The 22,231-nt window shown below is 46.0% G+C and overlaps 3 protein-coding genes across 9 annotated transcripts in view; 1 reads left to right on the top strand and 2 right to left on the bottom strand.

The window, feature by feature from the left end:
• The window catches only part of HAGH (hydroxyacylglutathione hydrolase), an 18,368-nt gene extending 18,012 nt beyond the window's left edge, over positions 1–356 (bottom strand). For both annotated transcript variants that reach the window (XM_059415708.1, XM_059415709.1), the window contains exon 1: positions 267–356. The gene's annotated coding sequence lies outside the window, so the exon portion shown is untranslated. The remainder of the gene's footprint in view (positions 1–266) is intronic.
• Positions 357–528: 172 nt separating this feature from the next.
• On the top strand, positions 529–2,458 carry FAHD1 (fumarylacetoacetate hydrolase domain containing 1). The gene has a single exon (XM_059415710.1). The coding sequence runs from the start codon at positions 529–531 to the stop codon at positions 1,192–1,194; it is 666 nt and encodes a 221-aa protein (XP_059271693.1). The 3' UTR covers positions 1,195–2,458.
• Positions 2,459–8,942: 6,484 nt separating this feature from the next.
• MEIOB (meiosis specific with OB-fold) overlaps positions 8,943–22,231 on the bottom strand; it is a 29,034-nt gene continuing 15,745 nt past the window's right edge. For 5 of the 6 annotated variants that reach the window (XM_059416004.1, XM_059415999.1, XM_059416001.1 and 2 more), the window contains 5 exons: positions 17,927–18,028; positions 16,635–16,788; positions 13,938–14,121; positions 13,132–13,218; positions 8,943–9,325 (listed from right to left, as the gene is read on the bottom strand). In XM_059416004.1, the coding sequence (XP_059271987.1) occupies positions 9,215–9,325; positions 13,132–13,218; positions 13,938–14,121; positions 16,635–16,788; positions 17,927–18,028 (638 nt within the window). In that variant the 3' untranslated portion in view covers positions 8,943–9,214. The remainder of the gene's footprint in view (positions 9,326–13,131; positions 13,219–13,937; positions 14,122–16,634; positions 16,789–17,926; positions 18,029–22,231) is intronic. The other variant, XM_059416002.1, reaches the window with a different exon arrangement.

The raw sequence follows: 22,231 nt of genomic DNA, 5'->3' as shown, positions 1-22,231 counted from the left end.
CCATGACCCGGGACGGCGGGGCGGCGGCGGCGGCGGCGGCGGCGGCGGCGGCGGCGGCAGCGGCGGCGGCGCGAGGGGCGGGCCGGCCGCACACGCCGGAGGGGCGCCGCGGCCAATCGGCACCCGCCGCCCCGCCCCCCAGCCAACCAGCGCACGCCTAGCGCCCCCGCCCCAGACCTCGGCCAATCAGCGCCCGCGTCCAAACCCGTGCCCGCTGCCGGCCGGGCCTCCGCGGACCCGAGTGCGGGCGGGGCGCCTGGAGCTACCTGCGGCGGCCGCGGCCGAAGGGCAGCGTCAGTGCTTCCGCCGCTCTCCAGGGACCAGGCCCGTGCCCTGAGGCAGCTACTGGACAGCGGCTCCCAGGAGTTGAGGCGCCGCGACTGTTGAGCACCCGGTAGAGCGCAGAGCTGCACGGGCCGTCGCGGACAGGACAGCGCTGTGAGGTAGTTCGTTCTTTCCGGGGCGCCGTCGGCGTCAGGTGACCGGGCCCGGCGGGTCACGTGACCTCCAGGGACGCCCGGCGGAGCCATGGCGGCGCCCAGGCCGCTGTCCCGCTTCTGGGAGTGGGGGAAGAACATCGTGTGCGTGGGCAGGAACTACGCGGACCACGCCAAGGAGATGCAGAGCGCCTTGCCGAGCGAGCCGCTGCTCTTCCTCAAGCCGTCCACTGCCTACGTGCCCGACGGCTCGGCCATTCTCATGCCGCCCTACAGCAGCAACCTGCACCACGAGCTCGAGCTGGGCGTCGTGATGGGCAGGCGCAGCCGCGCCGTCCCCGAGGCCGCGGCCATGGACTACGTGGCCGGCTATGCCCTGTGTCTGGACATGACCGCCAGAGACGTGCAGGACGAGTGCAAGAAGAAGGGCTTGCCCTGGACGCTGGCCAAGAGCTTCACGGCCTCCTGTCCGGTCAGCGCGTTCGTGCCCAAGGAGAGGATCCCGGACCCTCACAACCTGAAGCTCTGGCTCAGGGTCAATGGCGAACTCAGGCAGGAGGGTGAGACAGCCTCCATGATCTTTTCCATCCCCTACATCATCAGCTACGTTTCTAAGATAATGACCTTGGAAGAAGGAGATATTATCTTGACCGGGACCCCGAAGGGAGTCGGACCCGTGAAAGAAAACGATGAGATCCAGGCTGGCATACACGGGGTCGTTAGTATGAGATTTAAGGTGGAAAAGCCAGAGTACTGAGTCTGTGCAAAGCGCCCTGACTTACTAAGTTTCAGGAGAGAAGGGAGCTGGACAGAAGCAAGCAGAGGTTATTAAATGGGACAATCCTTTAAGAAGAAACTAATTCTTAAATATGATTTAATTGGATTGTTATGACTTAAGGAAAATGGACCCTTAAAGGAAAATGTGATCTAGAAAAGCTGGGCCAGAAATGGAAAGAAGATTGAGAATTTTAAGAAACCACCAAATTAAGTTTTTGTAATGCTTCCAAAGCAGAGAATTTATCAAACCTAATGTTAAGACTTTCCTTCCTAAAACTGGAGTGGATAAGACTTTTCATTTGGGGGGGGGGTGCCTGGGTGGCTCAGTCCCTTAAGCATCTGTCTTCCTCTCAGGTCATGATCCCTAGATCCTGGGATTGAGCCCCCAAGTCAAGCTCCCTGCTCAACGAGAGCTCTACTTTTCCCCTCTGCCCTTCCTCCTGGCTCATCCTTTATCTCTCAAATAAATACAAATCTTTAAAAAAAAAGTTTTTTAAGAAAAGACTTTTCATTGAGACATTCTGAGATCAGTAATTCAAAACTTAAAATATGCAAAAGAGGGGCGCCTGGGTGACTCAAAGGGTTAAGCCTCTGCCTTTGGCTCAGGTCCTCAGGGTCCTGGGGTCGAGCCCCGAATCAGGTTGGCCCCTCAGCGGGGAGCCTGCTTTACCCTCCCTCTCTGCCTACTTGTGATCTCTCTCTCTGTCAAATAAATAAATAAAATCTTTTTTAAAAATATGCAAGGGGCACCTGGGTGGCTTAGTGGGTTAAAGCCTCTGCCATCGACTCAGGTCATGATCCCAGGGTCCCGGGATCGAGCCCCGCATCAGGCTCTCTGCTTAGTGGGGAGCCTGCTTCCTCCTCTCTCTCTGCCTGCCTGCCTCTTTGCCTACTTCTGATCTGTCAAATAAATAAATAAGTATCTTTTTTTTAAAATGCAAAATATTTTGAAAATCACGTATCCTTAATTGATCATGATAATCATCAAGAGGTAATTTGTAAAAATAAATAATTCCACATCACTTGCCCATGCCAAGCCCACTGTATTAATTAGCAGAATTAATCTCCAGCACTCCTAAGTGCTTCTTTTGGAAATGTGGATAAACACTACTCCACACAATTTAAAACTGTATTTAATAAATGATTAATGGCAACCTCACTCATTTATACCATGTCCTGTAATATTATGAGTTTGGGAGATAATTTTGAAATGATTGTTTTCCAAATAAAAATGCTTTCTTTTATTTGGCCTGAAAGTTTACTTTTACCGCTTCATTAATGGCTAAGAGGCACACTTCCTCACTAAGGGGTTCAAACCTTGGTCATTGACCTTTGGCCTCTAGAGCACTGTGCTCTATTAACAGAGTTAATCAGCACCTCTACCTCCAAGCAGAGATGAGGAAGCTGAATGGCCCTGGAGAGCTACTTTTGTTCCTATCTGCTCTCCGTGGACAAAAAGTCTTGGCAGGATGCATAGTGCCCGTGGTACTGTGGTATCCTTCAGGCAGGGGCTCCTGCTGGAGATCTAAACGGAAGACATCTGCAGTCCCCTCACAGAAAGCTAAGGACATCTAATTTAATAACTGGTCACATTTACTGAGCCCTTTGTACTGCTAGGCACTGGGTCAAGAGCGTTCCATGTATTATTTAACCTTACCAAAGCTGGGAGTTTGTTATTACTACCATCCCTGTTAAACATGAACATGTAGATTTAGTGACTAGCTAGCCTGGCTTTCTGGGTACTCAGCTGAGGGAAAGAACCAAGTTACAAACTAGCTTTCTTAAGAGCAGAACATGAAGTCTTGATGACAATGCAGGCTGTATCCTGCAGGTAAATACATAAGATTCAAACATGTAAGTATTAGGCAACCCCCACATCTAATTTATAATTTATTGTGAAGAAATGCCAGGATTGGACCTGTTTATTAGATGTCATCCGACCTTAACTTGTTTTATCTTCTAATCAAGTTTCTTATTTTAATTGCCTAAGCACTATGTTTATTACAGAGGAGTTCAAGAGTATGAATAAGCAAAAACACCCAAAATTCCATTCACCCAGACACAGCCAAAGTGAAGCAGTTAATGTACCTTCTTCCAAATCTGTGGTTGTAATTGCAATTCTTAGAAGATCTGCCCATAACTCAATTTCCTAACCTTTCCTCACAGTGTCTTGTGACTCTGTGGCAGTTGGCACATTGCTGCTGCACTGTTTTCAGTGACTGCAAGATTCTGAAATCACTCCTCCATCGCTGGCAATTCTAGTCATTTGCTAGTAGAATCCGCATATCTGTAATTACTGCACTGGGCTACATTCCCTGCGGCAGAAGAGCAGGCTGAAGGGTGCCCATAACTGAGCATGTATTCGTCTAACCAGTAGACACGAGGTCCAGCTGAGACGAGTCCACTAAGCTGACGGACTTTAGAGCGAGCCAAAAGGTGTGAGGCAGGAGCTGGTTCACAGCAGGCCCTTGGGCAGTACAAACCAGCTCCTATGTAGCTCAGTGTTCTCCACGGTGGTGGCACGAGCTTTGGCACAAACAGGTGACAACAGCATTGTGGGTGTAGCACACAAAGTCCTTGGCTTCAAGAACAAAAATCAGAGACACCAATTCCCACAATTCCTAATCTTGCTAAAAATCACAGTAATCCTAGCGCCCAGGAGCCACATTTTCCCCCCACTTTTTATTCTGAATAAATTTGAACCTCTCAAGAAGTTGAAAGACTAATACAGTGAACTCCATGCACTTTCAGTAATTGTTAACATTGGTTATGTTTCTTCTCTCTTGATTCAGTAATTGTTAATTTGATTCAGTAATTCAATTCAGTAATTCTTAACATTGGTTATGTTTCTTCTCTCTCACTTCACACTCGGTCTCTCTCCACATACAGATACGCCTGAACACACTTGGGCTGGAAAACTGGACATGAGTTGCAGAAACACTTGACCCTTCCAGTATGATCTCCTAAGGATAAGAACGTTCTCCTATACAGATACAATACTATTACCACACTTAAGAAAAAAATTCCATAATATATTAGTTCATGTAGACTGTATGGCTTCACGTGTTCTTCTGCACTTTTTTTTTTTAAGGTTTTTGACAGGCAGAGAGGAAGGCAGAGAGAGAGAGGGAGGAGGAGGAGGAAGCTGGCTTCCCGCTGAGCAGAGAGCCCGATTTGGGCTCAATCCCAGGACCCTGGAATCATGACCTGAGCCAAAGGCAGAGGCACCCAGGCGCCCCTTCTGCACTCTTCTTTAATGTTCACTGGGCTTTTACAAAAAGTGAGTATACTATACTCACTATACTCACTGTGTCCTAGATGGAGTGCCCCAGAGGCCAAGCCAAGGTGGGGTTCTTATCCAGATGGTTTACTGAGGGAACACTCTCAGGAGAAAAGTGCAGAGGAAGCAGAAAGGGCAGAGAGCCAATGGAGAAAGTGTGGTGGTCTCAGAGCTAGAGATGAGCTTCAGTCCACTGACCATCCCAAGGGGAAGTCACTGTCGACATCTGCTCCCCACCCCTCCCATAACTTCTCCTAGGTAACTGTCCCCCTCAGAGAAGCTGAGGGATGGGTGTGTGCCTGCAGGGTCAGGGGACCTGGGTAGGGCCCAACATTCCCCTACAGGCCGCACAACTTTCAAATGTTGTCCTGTCAGAAACAGTGACATAAGGGACTTCTTCCACTTACATTATGTGACGTTTGTTTACTTCCCTAGGGAAAGGCATAGATGTGAAATCGGTTAAATGGTCTGCACTTTAAATTATGTATTTGTGGGGCACCTGGGTGGCTCAGTGGGTTAAGCCTCTGCCTTTGGTTCAGGTCATGATCTCGGGGTCCTGGGATCGAGCCCCGTATCGGGCTCTCTGCTCTGTGTGGAGCCTGCTTCCCCCTCTCTCTGCCTGCCTCTCTGCCTACTTGTGATCTCTGTCAAATAAATAAATAAAATCTTAAATAAATAAATAAATAAAATCTTAAATAAATAAATAAATATTTTGCCAATTTGCCATGGGAAAGTGACACACAAATTTGTACTTGACATGAGTGTGTAAAAATACCTTTTTATGCACACCCTACCCAATGCTGGTATCATGGCTATAATCACTTTTTTAAAAGATTTATTTATTTTTAGAGAGAAAGAGAGCATGGGGGTGAGAAGGGGTGTAGGGAGAGGGAGAGACTCTCAAGCAGGCTCCCCGCTGAGCCTGGGGCCAGACAGGGCTCCGTGTCACAACCCTGACATCAGGACCTGAGCCGAAACCAAGAATCAGACGCTTAAACAACCTGAGCCACCCAGGCTTCCCTATGGCTGTGGTCATTTTGATTTGCATTTCTTTCATTAATAGTGAAGCTAACATCTTTCAATATTTTTGTACTTAGTTATTGTTTTGATGAGACTATTGGGCACATCTGTGGTACTAATGTTGGTGTAGTACCCTTGATTTCAGATAAGTTTTATATTTCTTTTCAATATGATAAATTCAAATATGCTAAAAGCTCTCATATATTTTAAAGGGAAAGAGTAATTGTAACTATAACTCACGTATAGGGGTGCCTGGCTGGCCCAGTTGGTAGAACACAGAACACTTTTTTTTAACCCCGAGACTTATTTATTTATTGAGCAAGAGAGAGAGACCATATGGGAGAGCATGGGGGAGAGCTGTGGGGGAAGAGGGAGAGAGAATCTCAAGAAGACCCTGTGCTGAGCGCTGAGCCCAACGCAGGCCTTGATCTCAAGATCCTGAGATCATGACCTGATCCAAAACCAGGAGTCGGACACTCAACTGACTGAGCCACCAAGGGGCCCCGAGCATGCAACTCTTAATCTTGAGGTCATGAGTTCAAGCCACACCTTGGGCGTGGAGTCTACTTAAAAAAAAAAAAAAAAATCAACTATAGAAAAAAAAATCAAACTACAAAACAGAATAGGATTCACATGACAAAACTGTTGCCAGATATGAAACTGGCAGTGAAGCTGCTCTCCTTCAGCATTTACCGTGACACACTCCCTGATCATGTCCCGGGCATGTGAGTCTACGCCCCTGACATACATGCATGTGCTCAGTCTTGACAGTCACCAAGAGAAGCTGGCATTGTTATCCCTGTTTACAAAAGGAGACCCACAGATGGAAGCTCAGAACCAAAGACCATCCTGGAAGCAGGTTGTTTAAGCTTCACAGATCCTGGATATCAGCCCTTTGTAGTGTTGTTTGCGAATATCTTCTCCCATTCCGTGGGTTGCCTCTTTGTTTTGTTGACTGTTCCCTTTACTGTGCAGTAGTTTTTGATCTTGACGAAGTCCCAAAAGTCATTTCCAACTTAATTTCCAAGTTCTGGACATTAAGTTGCTATAATTACATGAATAGCTAACATAATTGGGTGCTTTTCATGGGATAGATACTGTAATAGACACTTACAGCACCCAATTTATGATTTTATTATTTTTTGGAAGATTTTATTTATTTGACAGAGCACAAGCAGGGGGAGGAGCAAGGGAGAAACAGACTCCCCACTGAGCAGGGCACCCCACACGGGGCTCGATCCTGGGACTGGGATCATGACCTGAGCCAAAGGCAGATGCTTAACTGACTGAGCCACCCAGACACCCCCCATACTCAGTTTATACAAGGACTGTTAGTTTCCCCATGTTACAGATGGGACCTGAAGGCCCAGCTGCAGGAGTTGAAATAGAGGTGGTTGTGTGGGCAGGCTGCGTATGACCGTAGGCTCACAGTCAAACACATCATGCCAGAGAAAGAAGCCACCACAGAAGGTCATGTCTCGCATGAAGTACGCAGAGTCATCAAGCTCATGGACATGAAGCAGCTCAGAGGTTAGCAGGGACTGGAGAAGCGGAAATAGAGAGCGATTGTCTAACGGGGAGAGAGTGTCAGTTTGGGAAGATGAAAAAGTTCTGGCAATGGATATGGTGATGGTCGCACAACACTGTGAATGTATTTAAGGCCATTCAATTGTACACCTAAAAATGGTAAAATAATCAATTTTATGTGAAGCGTATCACATATTCTGCCATGTGCACAGCAAAATTAGGAAAGGAGAACCTTACCAAAAGCAACCACGAGTAGATTAGGAAGAATCATCCAGTCAGCACACTCTTTACATAAAGCAAAGCAAACCTGCAGATGGGAAGGTGCCAGGACAGGAAAAGCAGCTCCTGGAGGGCAGCAGCAAGCGGAGCTGCTGGACAGGGACTCGCAGAGTTTGTAGTGATGGAACGGTAGGCTTCTTTCTTTATTGCCTCTGAGTGCATGAATTCTGGCTAATCTACAGCCAGATTTTAGAAATCAACCATCTGTCATCTTCATTTCATATATGTGTAAGTTAATCTCGGGAAGCCCCTTGGATTCAGTGTGGCCTGACACCTAGCCTTGTAGATTCCTATGCTGTCAGATGAAATCAGAAATCGGGGGGCCCCTCCAGGTACGCGCATGGGGTTTCCTTGGTTAAATGCTGGTGGACTGAGATGTCACCAAGGTAGCAGTGAAGAGGCTGTTCAGAGCCCTTCACGGCACTGCTAGGGCCCATAGCTGTGGCTGCGGAACACTGGGTATGACATAAAAGCCTAATCTGAGAATGCCTATATTAGGCATCTGTATTATGCTGCTGAGGCCATTGGGCAACAGAGGCCCCCAGATGGCAGGAGCCCACACAGCTGGTACCAACACCTGTGGTCCAGGCATTGGTGCATTGGGACCTGCTGGCAGAGGTCAGGGCACCAGGAGGTCTGGCATAGCCATTCCTGACACACCACCCGGGCCAGCTGTCCTCCCTGGTCTCCTCTGCTCTTGGACACCAGCTCTTGCTTAATCAGCAGAGAGTGTGAATGTGACGACCAGGCAGGTCCCCACTTCTCTCTCCTCCGCAGCCTCTCTCCTCCCGCTCCACCACTCTGCCACCTTCCTTCTCTTCTGGAGTCACCTTGCTTAGCACACGCATACCCTGCCCCAGGGGAGGGGGAAAGGAAGCTCTTCATGGGGCGCACCCCCATCTGCACATCTAGGTCAAGTCGTGCCTTGCCTCATTACCACAATCTGGACACACTAGGGTCCACTCATGCCCCTCTGACACAGCTGCCGATGTTAAAAGCCAGAGACAACACTGCTGACACATTTATCTCCCAACACCAGCTTTGTGAAAAAGTTTCAGATACTTACTTTTTGTTCTTTTCTCCTGTGGTGGGTGCTGGAAACACCAAACCACCCAGACTGTGGGCCAGCAGTGACTGTGCTGGTAAACCACAGTGTGGGGCTGACACAGTGCTCCGGGGTACAGCCAGGACCCATGTGGTGCAGGGAGGCTGGGGCCGGCGTCCTGTTGGAGCAGCCCTGCCCTTCCAGGTCCCAGACTGGCGCCACTCTGAGATCTTTTGAGGCTGGTCTCCTCCCAGGTGATTCAGACTCACACATCTCACCCCTATGGCAGCCAGTCTTCACAAGTGCTGGGCCGCCACATGTGTCATCAGAGAAGGCAAAGCTCAGAGCTCTTCAGGGTTCAAAGCTGCTGCCCAGCACTGCCTGCGGCCTTGGGCTTCCGCTGTTCCCACCCTGAGCCGCCAAGAGGCCCTTGCCTGTGTCCCAGCAGTTCCTGGAAGGCAGTCTCAGCCACCACCAAGCTCCAGGAAGGTCATTCTAGGAGGTTCTGATCTTTCCCCAGGGAAGTAAGACAAAGAGGAAATGGGCTTAAGAAATCACTGATATCTGTGGGGGAAGATTGAACATGTTTATTAATTCCTGCACACATTTTCCAACTTGGGAAGAAAGGGCAAAATCAGCCAAAAGGCCTTCTAAGAAAGAAGCTGGGGTGGATGAGAGATTTTAAGACTTACCCCCTAACCAGCTCCAGAAGGATACATAATAACAATTTATAGAAACATTTTTACCACCTTTGAACAAAATACAATTTTATCCATAGTTTTCAAAACTATTTCCACTCTCAAGAGAATGGAAACTCATATTCTTGTCCAGAGTTTAAAGTATCTTGTTTTAAAATTTTCCTTGCCCAGACAAGCTCCTACTTGCCTCAACAGGGTCTGCCAGCTTACATGAGAGCACACTAAGTCTCAATCCGCCCCTCGCTCTGTGTGATGAAAAAAACTGTAGGGAGAAAAGAGAGAGACAAGGAGTTAATTTTAAAAATCACTATGTATATAAAGTTGAAAACCAGTGACTGGCAGCAGAGAATGCAGGAGAGAACCACGACGAGCTACGACGAGCTGTTCTGCAGGTGTGAGTGTCAATTCTAGTGACCCCTGTAAGACGAGGGAGAGAGTTCACATTGGGGGAGTTTGGGAGGGAAATGACATATCTGGCTCCTGACGGTAATTTTGTAAAAATCTGTTATTTTTCTCATGACATTTCTCTTTGGTAGGGAAGTTGAAGTTTCAAATCCAACAGATACCAAGGAAGGGTATAAAGTGTGTTCAAGGGGACGCTGGCCTAGGCTCCGTTGGAAGACCATGTCACTCTCACTCTCCCAGTCATGAGTTCAAGTCCCACATTGGATATAGAGATGACTTAAATGTAAAAATAAAATGTGTTCAAACTAGCAGCTGTGAGGGTTAACCTGTGGTAGTCACCTAAGTCTGATAGGCTCTGGGGATGTGATAATGCAGTTTGTTAAGAACAATGTCTTATTCTTGACATTTAACAAAGCACTTTCACCGATGTTTCATTTAATACAGAGTGGAAGGACATGTTAGTTGGCCATGATAGTTTCAAAGACTAACAGGAAAACACAGATGAATGTCAGGAAACACGGAAAGGCCGAGGTGGGCGGTAAGGATAGTGTACGTCTTTCAGTGGAGCACCCCCACCTCTACAGTCAGGGTGACCTCAGTCTGCAGGGCTCTGCCCCTGTCCTGGTCCCCTACTCAGGGAAATCCAAAGGAATCCTGTCTGCGTTAAGACACAGTCAGCTCTCCCCGGGGAAGAGGCGGGTTTTGCTATCTACAGAGAGCCCCAGTTCAGCACTGCTGTCAGCCTCTGCATCTACTCTTTCAAATCTTTTTAAATTTGTTTTTTAAGAACCCCTTTCTAGTTGCTTCACTGATTAATGAATTAAATCTTTGACATTCATTGTATTTTTGTGTGAGTCATGGTTTTACTCTTTTCAGAAATCATTCTTTGACACTAATATCAGACTTACAAGGACCTGTGTTTATATCACCATGTGTTTTAAAACATTAAATACCAGGGCGCCTGGGTGGCTCAGTTGGTTGAGCATCATCAGGCTCTTGGTTTCAGCTCAGGTCATGATCTCAGGGTCCTAGAAGCCTTGAGCTCCACTCAGAGGGGAGTCTTCTTGAGATTCTGTCTCTCCCTCCGCCACTCCCCCTACTCATGTTCTCTCTAATAAATAAGTCAATCATTTAAAAAAGATACTAAAATACATTGCTTTGAAACCCCTCCAACTGAACCATTTTAAGTAGCCATTGTTTTTTTTGTTTGTTTTTAAAGGATTTTATTTCTTTGAGACAGAGAGCATGAGCAGGGAGGAGAGACAAAGGCAGAGGGAGAAGCAGACTCCCCGCTGAGCAGAGAGCCCAATGTGGGACTCGATCCCAGGACCCTGAGATCATGACCTGAGCCGAAGGCAGACGCTTCACAGACTAAACTACTGGTGCCCCAGTAGCCATTGTTTTTAATTGAAATATGATAAATATACAAAATGGCCCATCCCTATAGCAATACTTTGGTTTTTGTCATATTAGCAGAACAACATGAGTTCCTACTTTTTAAATCACATGTTCTATTTTAACTGATTTAAAATAATTGAAATTGTTGGATGCCTGTGTGGCTCAGTCAGTTAAGCGTCTGCCTTTGGTTCAGGCTGCAATCACAGGGTCCTAGGATCGAGTCTGTGTCAGGCTTCTTGCTTCTCCCTCTGCCTCTGCTGCTCCTCCTGCTTCTGGTCTCTCTCTCTGTGTCAAGTAAATAAATAAAATATATTTTTAAATTCTATAAAAAATAAACAACTGAAAGTGTAGATTAACATGATCTTTATTTTGTGATAGAATCCTTTTATATATGCTTAAAATCTATTCAATCTGACTTAAACACCTTTAAACAAGTCCTTTGGAAAGGTACAATGTCCCCCTTTTTGAGAGCACTTTCTTGTTACGTTTAGATCAAGTTAGGGAAACTATAAGGAACCTGCCATGGATTTAAACTGATCAAACTCATTAGCACTGGCACCTCTTGTCTGGAGGGAAGCGAAGTTGTTCAGAGATCTGAGCGTACTCCGCTCCGGGACACACAGTACGCAGAGTGATCCACGCTAATGGCGGAAGAGATCGGTATGTTCCTGCAATCCCCCTCCAGCCTAGTAATAAAGAGGCCTCAAAGCAATGTGCTAGGAATATCAGGGAGTCCATGGGTAACTCCATGTCTGCAACCTGCTCAGACGTGCTTAAGGCCCCATGGAAAGCAGCGCTGGGAAGTGGGCACCGCGGTTTCTGAGGCTTAGCTGTAGCGGGTACAGTGAGGATCAGGGATGGGAAGTGCCCGAGCCCCGGCAGGACCCATGTCCTCTCACGGAGTGGAGTCATAGCGGGTCTAGAAGCGCAGTTCAGGGTCATGGAGACCCACCCTGGGAGGTGCTGGAGGCTTTATCCTGGGAGGAGGGGGACGGAAGGCTGTCCAGGGGCTGAGTGTGGAGACACTCACTGTACCCACTGAGTGGGTACAGTGCTCCCCAAAACTGTGCAGAGTACCCAAGAGATCACAACTATTTTCGTGATTATACTAAGATGCCATTTGCCTTTCTCACTCTCGCTCTTGGGAAGAACACACCATGATTCTCTAGAGGCTATGGGCATGGGATGACATCACTGCTGACGGTTAATGGAATGTCAGCTCATAAATAGGTTTTAAATTATTCTCAGTGTCACGTTCTAGTGCAGTAAGTCCCGACAGATACAACTCTCTTGAGACTGATAGGAGGAGAGAGAGCATAGGCTGTAGCCCATTTCACCTGTGACCTGATGTAAGTAGCAACATTCCTGGATTCCATTTTCTGCATTTGCAAAAACAAAGGAGTTTGTCTCCTTCCTTTTCACACCTTTGATCCGAAAGATTCTGTGACCCTCCCACGCTGAAGTGTTGTTAGTGGGGCTCCGACTAGAGATGCAGGATCACAGAGCTCCAGAGGGTCACAGAGGCTGATGAGTGGTGGAACTGGGACTCAGACCCAGCCTGTCTCTCCCCTGCATCCAGACATGTGACTGTGCCACCTGATGCTACTCACTGAGGTGAGGAGCACTGGTCCATGGGCGGGACAGGGGTGGGGTACCAGCTTTGACTCTACAGCCCAGGGTCCTCCTTGGACAAAATATAACAGATATTGTCTTTGTTGGTCTATTTCTTTTTATTTTTCCCCCAAGATTTTATTTTTAAGTAATCTCTACACCGGAGGTGGGGCCTGAACTCATGACCTTGAGATCAAGAGTTACATGCTACCTGAGGGTTGCTGGAGGTTGGGGTGAGGGATAGGGTTAACTGGATGATGGACATTGGGGAGGGCATGTGTTGTGGTGAGCACTGCAGGTTACGTAAGACTGATGAATCACAGACGTGTACCCCTGAAACAAATATTATATATTAATTAATTAATTTTAAACTTTAAAAAATTTTTTAAAGAGTCACATGCTCCACCGAATGAGTCAGCCAGACGCCCATGTTGGTCTATTCTTTTGGTGTCATGTGGAATCCCTTGATAGTACATGAAACAAGCAAACAAACACCTAATTACTTGCATTGTTCCCACATTAGCCAGAGTCTTCTGCATATCTGGGAATGGACATTATTAAAAGTAATAAATTCCCTAGTTTATTAGGTCATACTCTAGGATTTTCTTATTACTTGAATATATAGAATAATATAATACTGTAAAATACACTAACTTTTAAATAAATTTTGCTTCTTTCCAGAAGAAATTGCCACTTCAGTGCTGTTTTCTGTTCATCCGTCATTGCAAGAAACTCATTCACCTGGTTAAAACAGACAAATATTTCCAAATCCGTATAAATAACTCCTCTTAACAATGTGAAACCTGGCTTTGTGCACTAAAATGGAATTTTGCTTCTAGTAATTTCAGCTCAGTTGTCTTCATGGAAGAGATAAGGTCAGAAAGTCTCCGAGCTGAATCTCTGACACCAGTCAGGTGGCTGAGCCCAGAAAACTCCCCTTAAAAACCTGACACTGGTGGGGCTGGGGGCTAATCGCAAACCACACGAGCTGGCACTAATAGAAAAACCAAGAGCCTGTCATTGAGTGCACACACCAGGTGTCAGCTGCAGCCCTGACGGAGGACAGCACTGTGTGTGTTCTGACTCCCTACGGGGTGACTTCCTCCAGCAGGCTGGTGAAGCATCCCCAGACCCTTCTTCTGCCTCAACACATCAGCATCTCTAATGTGCTCTGCACGCACACTGTTACTCGACTATAGAAAACATCTTCTTTCTGCCCCACAGTCAACAGCCCCGGCCGCTGTCCCCAACAGCAGTATCAGCTGTCATCTGAACATACGACATGCAATTATTTGTTCACGAAAACAACGCATGTTTAAATCAGGCTTGAGTTTTTTTTCCCAGACCTCTTTATGAATGACTTAATTTCTACCAACTGTTCACCGAAATAACCTATACTTGGGGGGAAGAGAACTCACTTTGGAATTATTTCAAAACATGTCTTCCTTTCTGTCACTTACGGTGCAGCCTAAAGTCTCCTCAGCAACCCGTCCTGTGAGACTGCAGGCCTGGAGGGTACCTGTGTGGTCCGTGAGGTCAATCAACAAGTGGAAGCTGAGAAAAACAGACCGAAATTCCAAAGAATTTTTGTTGCAAGCAGTACAAGTGCTGGATGCTTCATTTACAACATAACCACAGCCTGAGCTGAAAAGAAACAGAGACAAGGATAAAATGTAAAGGCCATAAATGACCAACCTGATCTCCAGCAGAAGAACCGCACTCCTTTATAAGTCGTAATCAGTTATATTGGGGGCGTGGGTGGCCCAGTGGGTTAAAGCCTCTGCCTTCGGCTCAGGTCATGATCTCGGAATCCTGGTATCGAGCCCCTCATCGGGCTCACTAGTCAGCGGGGAACTTGCTTCCCCCTCTCTCTGCCTACTTTTGATCTCTCTCTCTGTCAAATAAAGAAGTAAAATCTTAAAAAAAAAGTCTAAGTCAGAGTAACTTCAGAGTATTCAGCACGGCGCAGGATACCAGACAGATACATGAAATAAGGAACATCACAACGTGCAATCAATCCCATTTTACCGCCCTGCCTCCCACCCTGCCCCTGCTAAGGCTCCTTTCCTTCACCCCTTCCCAGCTCTAAACAGCGGGAGCCCCACACCTCTATCCTGTGCTGTCCTATTCCTCCCTACTAGGGGTAGGTCCGCCTGGTCTCCCCAGCTCAGGGCTTTGAGGGAAGAATCCTGTCTCGTGCCCAGAAAACCCAAGTTCCATGAAGGCTCACTCTATGCTTCTGTGTTAGGCCTCGGGGACCTCAACAGAAAAATCCTAGGGAGGGTCAGGTTCACATCCAGAATGCTCTTGTTCTGCTAGTGACGCAATCTTCTCTCTCTAAGCCGTGATGACACGTCATTCCAGGTTTTGAGGCAGGTCTTACTTTACCCAATTTGGACAGAAAGACTAGAGGGTGTGATCTGAAGATAGTGCTTTCCTGTCTAGGCTCAGATCACTTTTAAGGTAAATTTCAGATGCTTTTCCTCAGATATCAATATTAAAGACATAGGAAGAAATTAGGGAGACAATTAAGTTTTTCAAAAGTTTTTGAAAAATGTTCTTCAAAAACTAAACACTAAACTAAATACAGCAGCCTCCGCTTTGGTCTTTTTCAATTTTAATAGCAAATCATAAAGTATTTTCAAAATCCACAGGTCAGTATCTTGACTATGGTGGTAGATACACAAACCCACACATGTGATAAAACCCTATAGAACCCCCCACACACACACACATGCACGACTGCAGGTCAATGTGGTGAAATTTCTTTTTGTTCTGTTTGTTTTTAAAGATTTTATTTATTTATTTGACAGACACAGACCACAAGTAGGCAGAGAGGCAGGCAGAGGCGGGGTGGGTGGGAGTGGAGCTGGCTCCCCACTAAGCAGAGAGCCCGATGTGGGGCTCGATCCCAGAACCCTGAGATCACGGATCTGAGCCAAAGGCAGAGGCTTAACCCACTGAGCCACCCAGGTGCCCCTGAAAATAGTTGGGGTTTTTTTTTGTTGTTTTTTTTTTTAAGATTTTTTTTTTTTTAATTTGACAGAGAGAGAGAAATCACAAGTAGGTAGAGAGGTAGGCAGAGAGAGAGGGGGGAGGAAGCAGGCTCCCTGTGGAGCAGAGAGCCCGATGCGGGGATCGATCCCAGGACCCTGGAATCATGACCCGAGCCGAAGGCAGAGGCTTTAACCCACTGAGCCACCCAGGCACTCCAAAATAGTTGTTTTTAAATGCTGTCCCTTGGGGGCCCTTGGGTGGCTCAGGGTCCTGGGATGGAGCCCTGCATCACATTAGGCTCTCTGCTCGGTGGGGAGCCTGCTTCCCTTCCTCTCGCTCTGCCTGCATCTCTGCCTACTCGTGATCTCTGTCTGTCAAATAAATAAATAAAATTTAAAAAATAAATAAATAAATGCTGTCCCTTGCATTGCTATAGGACACAGTAACCAAAATAATATTCTAATATATTATAAAACAACAGTTTGTCATCTCACTTAAAACTTTCCGGAAACAGGGGTGTCTGGGGAGCTCAGTCGGTTATGCTTCTACTTTCAACTCAGGTCATGATCCCAGGGTCCTGGGCTCAGGAGGTCCCTGCTCAGCAGGGAGTCTACTTCTGCCCTTCCCCCTCTCCCAGCTCATGCTCTCTCTCTCTCTTTCTCTCTCTCTCTCTCTCTCTCTCTCTCTGTAATAAATAAACAAAATCTTTCAAAAAAAAAGTTTCTGGCACCATTATATCTTCATATTTTAGGATTACAGAAACACAGCAAATCAAATATTACTTTGAAAAGTAACTGTAACCTTTGAATGGGTTATTTATTTATACATTATTTAAAATATATAACAACTGGGACATCTGGGTGGCTCAGTCATTAAGCACCTGCCTTCAGCTCAGGTTATGATCCCAGAGTCCTTCCTCAGAAGGAAGCCTGCTTCTCCCTCTCCCACTCCCCCTGCTTGTGTTCCCTCTCACTGTATCTGTCTCTGTCAAATAAATAAATAAAAATCTTAGAAAAAATAAAAACAAAATAAAAAATAGCATACATAATAACTGTTATGCCAAAGAACAGCTTTAACTTTTATAGAGATTAACATTTACTAACAATAGTTGGTCTTCATTTCTTACAAGAAGCAGCTTGCTGACAATACGGGCTGCTCACCATTGGTGTCGAACTACTGTCATGGCGTCATCATCAATATTCAGCATAGAAATGTAAGCATAAAGAATGCCATAGAAAGGGTCAGCCTTCCCTTCGTTCTTCGAAGCTTTTACCTTTAATTGCTCAACTGTGTAGACATCAACTATTGTATTTACTGAAAATAAAAAGAAGTTATCACAGCTCTCTATATATTCTAAGAATTCCAAAGGATTATATCTAAATAGAAAAACTATAAAGTTTAGGGCTGCCTGGGTGGCTCAGTCATTAAGCGTCTGCCTTTGGCTCAGGTCCTGATTGCAAGGTCCTGGGATCAAACCCTGCATCAGGCTCCCCGCTCTGGGGTAAACCTGCTTCTCCTTCTCCCACTCCCCTTGCTTGTGTTCCCTCTCTTGCTGTGTCTCTCTCTGTCAAATAAATAAATGAAATTTTTAAAAAATGAGAACATGTAATAGCTTCAGTTAAGTAACAGAAAAATTATTACATTTGCTGTATTAAGACTGATTATATAAATGGACATAACAGCCAAAAATAATAAGCAAAAAAAGGGAAAGAATGATAAATTTAATTCATTTTATGTCAATAGAGACTTTCTGGTCATCAGAAGATGCCATGAAAAGAGTGGGAAGGCAAGCCTCAGCGTGGGGGATGCCAGCAGTCTTTAAAGGAGACAAAGGACTCATATCCAGAATATATAAATAATTCTTAAAAATCAGTAAGAAGAGACGCCTGGGTGACTCAGTGGGTTAAAGCCTCGACTTTGGCTCAGGTCATGATCCCAGGGTCCTGGGATCAAGCCCCGCATGGGGCTCTTTGCTCTGCAGGGAGCCTGCTTCCTCCCCTCTCTCTCTCTCTCTGCCTGCCTCTCTGCCTACTTGTGATTTCTCTCTCTCTGTCAAATAAATAAAATCTTTTTTAAAAAATCAGTAAGAAAAAGGCAGTCAGCTCATTTTTTTTTAACTTCCATTAGATTGGAAAAAGGTTATAGAAACCTCTAAAAATTATTTATTTATCCCAGAGAGAGTGAGAGCGTGTGGGGGCAGAGGGAGGAGCAGAGAATCCTGAGCAGACTCCGTACTGAGCAGGGCGCCACCCAGGGCCCAATCCTACAACCCCAAGATCACAACCGAAGCCAAAACCAAGAATCAATGCCCAACTGACTGAGCCACCCAGGTGCCCCAAAACTTCTAAAAGTTTTAAATAGCCTTTTAGAAAGTGGAAATATAGCAGTTACAGGATAAGAATATGGTATCTTCTACTATGTGAGACAAAAAAATAATTTAAAGGTCACTTACAATTTACGGATTCTCTCAAGTAACTGTCCATTTCAGCATCCAGAGGATTTGTTTCTTTATTTTCTCTTATAAAATTCAACAGGATGTTAGCTTCTGGGGTATCTTAAAAATAAGATGCATAATATAAATGAAAAGCAACTGATTACATTTTTTTAAAAGATTTCTTTATTTGAGAGAGAGAGCACACATGTAAGCAGAGGGGAGGGGCAGAGGGAGAGAAAGAGAGCCCCAAGCAGACTCCCCACTAAGTGCAGAGCCCAACATGGGGCTCCATCCAAGGACCCTGATCACGACCTGAGCTGAAACGGAGAGCTGGATGCTCAACTGACCGAGCCATCCAGACACCCCAAGATTTTATTTATTTATTTATTTATGAATTTATTTATGTATTTATGTATTTAGAGAATCTCAAGCAGACTCCACGTTGAGCATGGAGCCAGAGGCAGGGCGTGACCTCATGATCCTGAGATTAAGACCTGAGCCAAAATCAAGAGTCAGACCCTAGGCACCCTCCAATATTATTTTTAATGGTAAAAGTGAAGATGTATGAAAACACGGTCAAATCGAACATGATGCAGCCAATGAGCAATGTACACAGTAGTCTACTAAACCAAGAGACACACAGCAGGTATTGTTAAAGAGCAGCTTATACAATGCTGTGTGTAATTTCCTTTCAATTGAAAAGGCATAAATAAATACAGGAATGCAAAAGAAACTGGAAGAGAAACAATTCTCTTATAAGATGGTGAGATTATAGGGGCTTATTGTTTTCCCTTTTTGCTATTACATATTTTCTGAATTTTATATGTATTTCTTTTTTAAGCAGGAAGAAAAAAATTTAAATGTATTTGAAAGCCTTGCTGCTTGCCTCAGGACACAGGTATTCTCAGGAACAGTCAGAGGGTGTGTCCACAGGCAAGATTGTGATTTGGAAAAAGGACCCCCACGTGACTCTGACATCCTTCAACCTCAAGCCCCCTCAGCCTCCAACACTTAGTGGCCTTTCAGCCTTCCCTCGTACTCCAACATTCTACAAACATGCTCCTGCTTGGACCCCTGGCCCCTTGGGTCCCTGACCCCTGGGGCAGAGGCAGGCGCTTCCTCCTCACTTGCATTTAACCCCGAGTCTAAACACTGTTCTTTCACATAACGAGACCGAAGCCCCTCGTGAGCAGGGGCTGCCTCTTCAGCTCTGTAGTTCCAGCAACTGTCCCTGGCCATCTACCCATCACGGCTTGCCTTGTGCCAGGAAGGACACATGTTATCTCAGTACTTAGCAAATAAAAGGCATTCGACAGATATTGGTAAACTAATGGGTGAATGAACAACCGGATGCTTCTGAAACACTGGCGGGAGCGCTGCACACCAGGCAGGAGCCGGCGCTGCAGTGAAGCCACGGAAATCAAAGTGCCAGGCTTCCCTCAAGCACTGCTGTAAAGGTCCCTCCTGACGACAGGGCTATCCAGGCCTGCCTGATGGACACTCTCAGGGCAGAGGAAGCCATAAGGGAAGCCAGGATGAAAGCTTAAGCCATTAGAGGTTTTTACTTTGTACTTGTTGGGTGCAGACAAAGAAGCGACAGATTAAGGCCGATTTAAAGAAGCACGCTAAAATTCTCGCACCCTGGGACACCTGGGTGGCTCAGTCAGTTAGGCGTCTGCCTTCAGCTTTACACTCTTTGTAAAGTGCAACCCGCCCTGGACTCTGCTGACCCTGTTCCTCTTTTTCTTCTTCGGCTCAGGCCATGATCCCGGGGTCCTGGGATGGAGTCCCACATTAGGCTCCCGCTCAGCGGGGAGCCTGCTTCTCCCTCTGCCTGCTGCTCCCCCTGCTTTTCCTTTCTCTCCACCCTCTTTCTCTAACAAATAAATAAATAAAAACTTTTTTAAAAAATTCACGCACAGTTGTGGGCTCTCTGCTCAGCAGGGAGCCTGCTTCCCCCCCACCCCGCCTGCCTCTCTGCCTACTTATGATCTCTGTCAGATAAATAAATAAATAAATAAATAAATAAATAAATAAATAAATAAAAATTCACGCACACTTGTAAGCACTCTCCTTTGTCACTCTGAGAAGCAGGCACTTACTCTACTGCTGTTGGCATTGCCCAAACACTTTGACACTTCCCTTTCAGGCTGTGTCCAGAACCAAACAGACAATATCCACTGAATATGTTTCATTAACTTAGCCCTGAGTTATTGACACAATCATCCTACTTCCAACAGACTTTTATTGTTTTTAAATATATTTACTTGACAGACAGATATCACAAGTAGGCAGAGCAGCAGAGAGAGAGAGGGAAGCAGGCTCCCCAACAAGCAGAGAGCCCGATGTGGGGCTCAATCCCAGGACCCTGAGATCATGAACTGAGCCGAAGGCAGAGGCTCAACTCACTGAGCCACCCAGGCACCCCCACAACAGACTTTTAGAATCTAACTTTCTTTTTTTTTTTTTAAAGATTTTATTTATTTATTTGACAGACAGATATCACAAGTAGGCAAAGAGGCAGGCACTGAGCCACCCAGGTGCCCCTAGAATCTAACTTGCTTTTAAAAATTATCCCAGGCCGGGGTGCCGGGGTGGCTTAGTGGGTTAAGCCGCTGTCTTTGGCTCGGGTCATGATCTCGGGGTCCTGGGATCGAGTCCCATGTCGGGCTCTCTGCTCAGTAGGGAGCCTGCTTCTCTCTCTCTCTGCCTGCCTCTCTGTCTACTTGTGATCTCTCTGTCTCATAAATAAATAAATAAATCTTTTAAATAAATAAATAAATAAAAATTATCCCAGGCCAAATTTACACTCAGAAGATGGGGACTTTTAAATCATTGACAGTACTCTATATAATACTATAAAACTGTTAATAAGTTATTAAAAATAATAAACCATTGTACACCCTTAAAAAAAAGGAATTGAAGAGTAGCATTCTTCTCCTAAATGTTGAGAATAGATTGTGGTTGCTTTATCATCAATTTATAACAAAGTAGCTAAAGTGATCCTTTCAGTGCTTAGAAAATGTCACTGCTCTGTTCCAAACCCTTTGCTACAGAATAAAAGCCAACATCCTTTCATTAGCCTTTAAGGCCTTCTTGATACCCAGTCTTCTCTTCTGACCTTGACTCCTCCTTCTGCCTGTGCTCCACATACTCCAGCCACACTGGCCTCCTTGCTGTTCTGCCCTCACACAGGCACATGCCAACCACTGGGCCTTTGCACTGGCTGTTCCAGTACTAACAGCCTCATGCTCTTTCCTGTGGTTAACCCCCCATTGTCTCAACACGTCTTTGCTCAAATGTCACCTTCCCAAGGAGGCCTACCTGACCACCCTCTGTAAAGTGCAACCCGCCCTGGACTCTGCTGACCCTGTTCCTCTTTTTCTCCTTCAGTATCATAATTCACAGATGTGTTATCTTTACCATTTATCATCTGTGTCTCTCCTGCTAGAATGTGAGCTTCATGTACGCAGAGATATTTTTGTTTTGCCACTGGCCCCCAGGCCAATGCCCTGAACACAGCACATCCATGTCAAGTCACCTTCCACAATGCCACCTTTAGGGACACGGTGTTCGGGAGGACGCACAAAGTCCAGCACACGTATGCAGCACAGTCTTATCATTTTATGTCGAATCTAACAGCGCTGCTACTTGAAAAAATTCTGATAATGGTTGGTCAAAGACAGAATTGCTTTGTAATTCTCAGTCACTGTAGGGGCACCTGGCTGGATCAGTCAGTTAAGCATCTGCCTTTGGCCCAGGTCATAATCTCAGGGTCCTGGGATCAAGTCCTATATCAGGCTCCTTGCTCAGTGGAAAGTCTGCTCCTCCCTCTCCCCTGCTCGTGGCCATCCGCTCGCTCTCTATCAAATAAATAAAATCTATACAATACAGTACAGTACAATACCGTACTAGTCACTGTTGGTGCTTTGTTAGCAGCCAGCAGAGGGTGCTACTGCCAGAAGTGACCCACTACGGCAGTCCCAGCTTCCTGAGTTGGGAGGAACCATTTCATCTCTGGGAATTCTGCACTCTTCCAGGGTGCTGGACTCACCTCTCTATCCATAGTACAGAGGACCACAAGGATACTCGAGGGCACCAACTTCTCACATCTCCCAAGACCTTGCTCCCCGGACTGCATGCTGACACAAGCTATAACTTCTTTCAACAACCACTCCAGTGGGCCTTCTGGGTGTTTTGTTATGTGATAAACTAATCATGTGACGTGTATGTTCTTGGAGCTCTAGTACTAAGTTATCTGAATATAGTAAAAGTGAATTTATTTTTAAAATAGTCGATAACTGGGGCACCTGGGTGGTTCAG

The sequence above is a fragment of the Mustela nigripes genome, chromosome 11 (assembly GCF_022355385.1).
Source record: "Mustela nigripes isolate SB6536 chromosome 11, MUSNIG.SB6536, whole genome shotgun sequence".
NCBI classification, from domain to species: Eukaryota; Metazoa; Chordata; class Mammalia; order Carnivora; family Mustelidae; genus Mustela; species Mustela nigripes.
Note: the sequence above shows the minus strand (reverse complement) of the source record. Positions and strands in the feature narration are given on the sequence as shown.